A 7,447-nucleotide genomic window follows, 5' to 3' on the forward strand; every position below is an offset into this window, starting at 1 on the left:
TGTCGAAACTGTTGCTCTTCTAATATATAGAAATATGAAAATTATTAAAAGATCCTGGATCCACCTTATTACAATCATAACCTTAACAATTTTCAAATTGTAAAAAATCAATTAAATTTTCTCACTCAAAAGAGCCTTCCATATAACATCTTTTACACTATCATCACCACAAGGAAACAAATGTCCAGCATCTGATAGCTCATGATATTTTATCCATGGAAGTTTTTTCGCGATGAAACGTTGCAGATTAACAGACACAATTCCATCGTCAACACCATGTCATAGATGCGCAAAGCTTTCGTTGTTAGGGAATGGGTTTTTCATATCCATAGGATCAAATTCTGGTTTACCAAAACCAATAATCAAGTCTCTGTGGAGGGACTCAAAATCTCCTTGTTGTGTAACATATGCCTACATATGAATATCACTAGTTAGCAAGCTATATTAAAAAAAAAAAAAGCAACACATTATGGTACCAGAGCCGGGGAAGCAATCACTAATATTTGTGTTAGGGTAGACTGTCTATATCACGCCCTCTAGGGTGCGATCCTTCGATGGACCCTGGGTAAAAAGATGCTTTGTGCATCGGGCTGCCCTTTTATTATGATACCAAAGAAAGGAAATGGGAAAAGATGATCTTGCCTAGCGTGAACGCTTCTACTTCGAGAGTAGAGTCATTGGCGAATGTAGCCTAAGGGGTCGTTTGGTACGCGGACCAAATTATCCCGAGATTATAATTCTGGAATTATAGTCCCTGGACTAATTTATCTCACATGAGAGGTGGGATACAATAATCCCAAGTTTGATGGGATAAGATGGGATCTCCTGGATTAAGTATGGGATTAAATTTATCCTATATTTGGTTGACGGTATAAATTTATTCTTATCTCACCTTATTCCTCGTACCAAACGGTCCTTAGTGTTCGAATAATATTCTGAACTGGTGTTTCAAAAGTACAGTAAGTTTAGCGCTAGGGATTTTAAAGATTAACTTTCAATTTAAAATTCTGAATATTGTCTCTTAATAGAGTACGTACCGAATAAAAATTATTGGACTTAAATAAATAGTAAAGGGGATATATAATTTATGTACCTGCTGAAGTTGCATCTCGTCGAGTGAGTAGGCAATTTTGAGATCTTTTTGAGACAATTTAAATTCCCCAGTAATAACACTAAAGCCAGGAAACCATTGTTGAGTGTTCCACCAATACATAAGCCAAGGGGCATAGTACGCAACTTGATAAACCCATTGGTCTCTGGGTAACTGTTTATCTAACGCTTGTTTAGTCAAGTTTGCTGGAAATCCAGGCCACCAATAATTGATTGCTGGAGCCAATAATGCAGCTCCAGCTAAGCTATGAATAAAAAAAGGCACAAATGAGATTATAAGCTTAACCAGAACAAAGAAAACCACAATCTTGTGAAATTATAAAACAATAATAAATGAGATTTATGTTATATATACCAGACAATGTAAAGATTCTTTATATTATCAGTTAATTGCTAGCAGATAATGTCGAAGCTAGAAATTTCACAAAGGATTGTCAAAAAAATAATATATATATCAAATGGGTCAATAAACAACTGTTAAACCAAGGTGAGTCCACCATTAATAGCAGATTAGTTACAATGTTTACCAGATTATCAATTACTAATGTTTATCAAGATATTACTTGAAAAAAATGATACCGTATAGCCGCTGTAAAAATAATAGCAAAAAAATATATAAAATTCGTATATTTTGTGTATATATATATACATTCTGTGTAATTATTTACTAAGTGACTCATATTGGATAAATATTTTTTCATCTTAAACTTTGACAAGTATAGCAAGAAAACAACATATTAGACATTAGTAATAAAAAAATTATGATGTTACCGTTGAGGAATGTACTTAAGGCAGCCCCAAACAAAGTGAGCACCCATGGCGAACCCAACAACATAGAATTTATCTCCAAGTTCCAATTGATCAGCAACCTCTTCTATATCTAAAGCTAAACTTTTAAAACTTCTCTTTGGATGAGGATCACTTTTTCCATAACCAGGTCTATCAAAGGACACCAAGTATACCCCTAATTCTTCAATTGCTTTCTGTGACAAACAACAATTGATTTCAGTCAAAAAAATTCAATCTTCAAGCCTTGAAAAATCTAGAAGATACAAGGTGATTTTGGTATGACGGAAAATATTTTTCAGAAAATTATTTTCTGATCTTTGGTTGTAATATTTTCCACCAAAAGAGAGAAATGACTTCCCTTACTAGCTTTTGGCTGAATTTGAAATTGGAGGTCAACAAGTTGAGGGACTCTGAGTGACCTGAAATTTGATGGGTTTATCGAAAATGGCCTACTGATCAATACTCACGATTATGCCGTGACTAACATCAGTTTTTGGCGTTTCAAGGTCGTTTCGACGGTGTTTGGGCATTTTTCTATTTTTCTAACAAAAAAAATTAACTTGTTTTTAATCCAATGATGGTGGGGGTCGCTCCCTATAGTCTTCATGACTAAATACTTGTGATATAATAAATTTACATGTTGATATAATGAATTTACATGTTGATATAAGTCTTCTTTCATATAGATAAACTTATTATAGGTAATCAATCTTTAAAAAATGTTCCAAGCGCTAATCTTTTTTTTTTTTTTTTTGGAAAAAATGACTCCCGTCGCACCAAATTTGCCTGAAGTAAATTCAATAAATTTTATACGTACCGAAGTTATAAGTGCCGCCTCGAATTTGCTGCCACCAAAGCTATGAACATATATGACATTATAATTTGCAGATTTTTTGGGGACACCATATTCTTTATACACCAAATGCCTTCCATCTCTAAGCTTGATTCTTGGTGTGGTGGATGGGAGACCTGCTGTGCTGCAAGTTTTGGGAGGAGGGGGACGAATGGCTTGATAAACTAAAGCTAAAAACAGCACTAATAAGGCTGCTTTCTTGATCATTGCTGAAATCAAACACAAAAAACTAACCTATTTGCTGGTATATATATATATATACTATAATAATAGCAAAGTTTTTGAGATGAGTGGGAGTAATGGAGTCACTACTCCACTATTCACCACAATGTGTGATGTCAGTGCTGCTCCCTGACGGACCGTTCAGCAACTTTATTAATGACACGGTGTTTGATATTTTTATTAGATCCGATTAAATTCAAATTCATATCAGAAAGTCATGGTAAATCGCTCCTTAATAAAGATGGCTCAATACATGCATTGTTCTTTCCGTTTATTCGGTATACAACGATATTAAGAAAAAAAATTATATTTCCTTCGTTTCTTTTTCATTTTATGTGGGCACAACATTTAAAAATGTAAAAAAAATTCTTGAATCTTACTATTTGAACTAAACGTGTGTATGATATATCAAAATACCCTTTGAATGTCTTGTAATCTTATATCCAAGATGTGTATAACGTAAACAAAATAGTTTTTAAATCTTGTCGTCTTAAACTAAAGATATATACCTATAACATATCAAAAGTACTCTTTTTAGTGTTGGATTTAGACAACTAAATCTTGTACGATTGATCTTGTACCCTGCCTAAATTTGATTGGCAGCACCACCCGCCATGTTCCTCGACCATTAACTGGTAACTAACTCGAGTCTAAAATATTGTACAAATAAACATATCATTGTAAATATTAATTGACAATTTGGCAAAAATGCTACTAATTAACCTATTATCATCGGTGAAATTACACTAATAGTGTAAATATCTTTTACAACTTAATGCATAAAATTTAAACTCTGTTCTCAAGCATGATACTTAATTTGTTTAGTACAACCACACATAAAATAAGGTAAGAAGATCAGAAGTATATAAGCTCATATAAGATATGGTTTCGTAAAATTGTTTGAACGCTTGATATGTTATTTAATCGAGATTCATGGTTGCTTAAAAAAAATGCATGATGAAAATGCCACTAAATACTATTTAATTTCATTAAGCTATTTAGTATAGTATATAGTTTGATTTCATTGTCAAGCCGATCTTATGTACCCTTTATTTCTTTTGTATTTGTTGACACACAACGAAGCATGCGACAACTCCTCAAAGAAGAATTAACCTACTTTATGGCTCAAGCACGTTAGAATTATATAGCTATTGTTTTATCTTAGCTTATGTGTGCTTCGACTATTTTATCGAATACCTACTATGTAGCCCAGCAACACGCAGGTGCCGGGTAATTCTACTACTCAAAGCTTACACAAATTGAAAGAATATCATCTAACATCTTTTCTTGGAAATTAACACTAAAGGTCATTGATCTAATTTTCAAAAAGAAGATTATAGTTTATATTTTCTTGAAATGTAGTAAAAAGGTTCTTCAAAATGGGTACTCACCATATGTTGATAGCTGCACACCAGCAATTGGAAATATATAAGGGTATTTTGATCATATTTAATTATCTATTTTAAGCTGCTAGACAGTACTCTAATTTACCAATATTTGTAATGGCACTGAACCAATTCCTTTCTAAGAGACGCTACTATCAATCAAAGAAATGAAGGTTTTTGACATACTTCTAGATAGGGTGTAGATAGGTCGGGTTGGTTTGGATTTTACAATTACCAAACCAAACCAATTATGTCGGGTTATTAAATCTAAAAACCAAATCAAACCAATAAATTCGGGTTTTTCAATCTCAATTTTTCTCGGATTTTCGGATTATTCGGGTTTTTCTGGTAAATCTTCGTAGAACAAAACATATAACATATGCTCAAAATATTTCTTTAATCCTAGTAAGATACAACTATATAAAGTATTTTCCAAGAAAATAATACAAAATATGAGATGTGTCATGGCATTATCCTAAAATATTTAACAATAAAGACAATAAAATTATGTAATATAAATATTGCTAATTAAAAAGCCATAATAAAAATAAATATAATCTAAAAGTACTAAGTCATGCGAAAATAAATAGACTAATAATGGAGTATTAATTACATGACTAAACGCTAAAGAAAAATAAAAATAGGTTATGCATTTTTATCTAAATTGTTGCAAAACAAAAAATAGATATTCAATACATTCCTGTTCGTAATATTGAATTGAATGTCTTTTGTTAGCATTAATATTGATTTGATTTTGGTTTGGGCTTTTGTTAGCATTATTTAATTTACTAATATTAATGACTACAAAACTTATTGGAGCATTCAAAAGTTCTAAGGTCAACCTTGAAATAATACCTTAAAAGATAAAATTATGAAAATTTTTAAGAAATTTTTATAAATTACATCACAATAAGTATATTTACATATTAAATATATCTAAAATTTCTATATATGTAATGTCGGGTTGGTTTGGTTTCGGTTTGACCTTCTTTAGTTAAAATCAAATCAAACCAATTATGGTCGGGTTTTTTTCCAACACCAAACCAAATCAAACCAAACTATAGTCGAATTTTTTTTTATTGATTTAACACGGATTATCAGGTTGATGCGGTTTGTCGGTTTCCTTTGTACACCCCTACTTCTAGTTCTAGAAGTGCACCAACTAATTTGTTTATTTTTAATCATATAAAAAAAGAAGAAACAATTGTGGGTGGTGATGTTGGCAAACAAGAAATATAATCTGAATCTTTCATTTTGTACGAGCGATCTTTTTGGGTCCTCTTTAATTTGTAGCTGTACATTTTATAATCCCCACTGCTTCCTAGTTTCCTTCGGGGTTCCTTTAGTTTGAAAATAAGTTATGCTGGGACTATATATTCTAGTTTTATTTTTTATTGACTGTTTGATATGTTATATTAATTATGAGATTGTATGTTTTGTTGCTTTATCCTGAAATAACTTATTCTGAGATTATTTTCATCCCCTGACATGTATAAATTACCGAGTACTATTTTTTAATCATGAGATTGTCTTACTGCTTTTTCCTGAAATAACTTATCTTGAGATTATTTTTTATCCTCTGGCAAATATAAATTATCTAGTACTGTTTTTAATCCTGGAATAAAATTATCCTAAGATTAGTAACCAAACAAGAGATAAGATAGTATTAAATTGTTATCTTAAAATTATTTTTGCTTACCCATCGTGCCAAACGACCCCTTAGTTTTTTCTTTTGTATCTTTACTTTGGAGGAATGGTATTGTGATGTGGCCCCTCCATGTATCTTTAGCTTATAAATAAACGTGGTAGGGGTCGTGCCAAACCTCCTACTACCACAGGAGGTAAAAGTCAGTGTGGATGGCTTAAAAACATTAAATGTTTATAAGTAATAATGATAATTATATATGGAATAGTAAGTTGAAGCTGTGATATTGCAGCTGGATATAGGTGACATTAGGTGAAAGCTCTGTTCTTCATAGTACTTGTTTAGATGTAGCCATTGTGCACGAGCAACATGTCGTGTATTAGCATGTCGAATCTCTCTTGATATTGGAAACAAGTCATACTTTATTTATACTTGAATATCACTTTTTTGCAACTTGTGTGAACAATACTTAATACCAATGGCGGATGTACCTCTTAGGTATTATTTGTGTGAACTGTAAATATACATACGTAAACAATTATTACTATGTTGACATAAAAAAAGATAATTCTTTTTTAAACATACTACAAAAGAAATTGTATACCAGATGGGACAGAGCTGAATATTCCGTTTATAAACTCCTTAAACATTGTAAAAGAAGCCGAACTTGCTGAGGCTTGGCTGCGCCTCAGTCTATGGGAACAAGTCCATAGAGTGACCTTGGTTTTCATCAGTAAAATTTTGTGTTTCCTGGGGCGGCAATGTATAACACCCCAAGCAAATTACATATTAACAAAACACATGAAAGATGGTATATGAAAACAAGCTTTAAGTTTGAAGTAGTACAAACCTAAGCCCAAAGTAGATAACATTACCCGGGCTAGACGTTACCATAATAAATTGTAAGTAGTGCTTCACATGATTAATTTTATTAATGGGAAAATGCAAGAAATCCTTTGTCCGTATACTGCAGGTTTGCCTTGATGCAGATCACAAAGGACGATTCAGTAGCATTTCTCTGTCTTTGTGTCTCGCTTTTTTAAAAAAAATAAATCAAAAGCATCTAAGTTTCGGTATTGGTGTATAGGTCAAAATCTGAACAAAAGAATTCTGCTTAAGGAAGAACGACCAAGAGTCAACCAAGCCAAGGTCACATATAGGAAGCAATATACCGGTGAGTGATTCAGTTACGGTCGAGGTCGAGCACTCAATTCGGCCTGAACGACCAGTTCAACATTTAGATATTTTAGAGGAATATTTTACGGGATATTCCAAGAATTTAGGTACTCCGGTTAAGGGCTGCTGGGTAAGAAAAGTATTTGGTATAAATATCATGAGAGAGTGTGACATAAAGGGGGTGGGGGGAGGACTGAAAAAAACATACACACGGACCGATGTATCTCTCTAAAGGGGTAGATGTTCCCTAATCCCAGGCTCCTCGTC

At 32.6% G+C, this 7,447-nt stretch overlaps 1 protein-coding gene across 1 annotated transcript; it reads right to left on the reverse strand.

Annotated features, from left to right (window-relative positions):
• LOC104243161 (uncharacterized) lies at positions 1-3,054 on the reverse strand. Its single transcript, XM_070147456.1, has 4 exons — positions 2,717-3,054; positions 1,882-2,093; positions 1,094-1,355; positions 1-411 (listed from the first exon to the last, which is right to left on the reverse strand). The coding sequence occupies exons 1-4, from the start codon at positions 2,957-2,959 to the stop codon at positions 280-282; spliced, it is 849 nt and encodes a 282-aa protein (XP_070003557.1). The 5' UTR covers positions 2,960-3,054; the 3' UTR covers positions 1-279.
• Between the last annotated feature and the right edge of the window lie 4,393 nt (positions 3,055-7,447).

The sequence above is a fragment of the Nicotiana sylvestris genome, chromosome 5, assembly GCF_000393655.2.
Source record: "Nicotiana sylvestris chromosome 5, ASM39365v2, whole genome shotgun sequence".
NCBI classification, from domain to species: Eukaryota; Viridiplantae; Streptophyta; class Magnoliopsida; order Solanales; family Solanaceae; genus Nicotiana; species Nicotiana sylvestris.

Bases quoted from the DNA above. Each gene is read 5' to 3' on its own strand.
- LOC104243161 (XM_070147456.1), bottom strand. From the start codon at position 2,959: ATGATCAAGAAAGCAGCCTTATTAGTGCTGTTTTTAGCTTTAGTTTAT. The intron at 2,094-2,716 runs GTACGTATAAAA...TGTTTGTCACAG, and splicing joins AGGCGGCACTTATAACTTCG to AAAGCAATTGAAGAATTAGG. The intron at 412-1,093 runs GTACATAAATTA...ATTCATATGTAG, and splicing joins ACGAGATGCAACTTCAGCAG to GCATATGTTACACAACAAGG.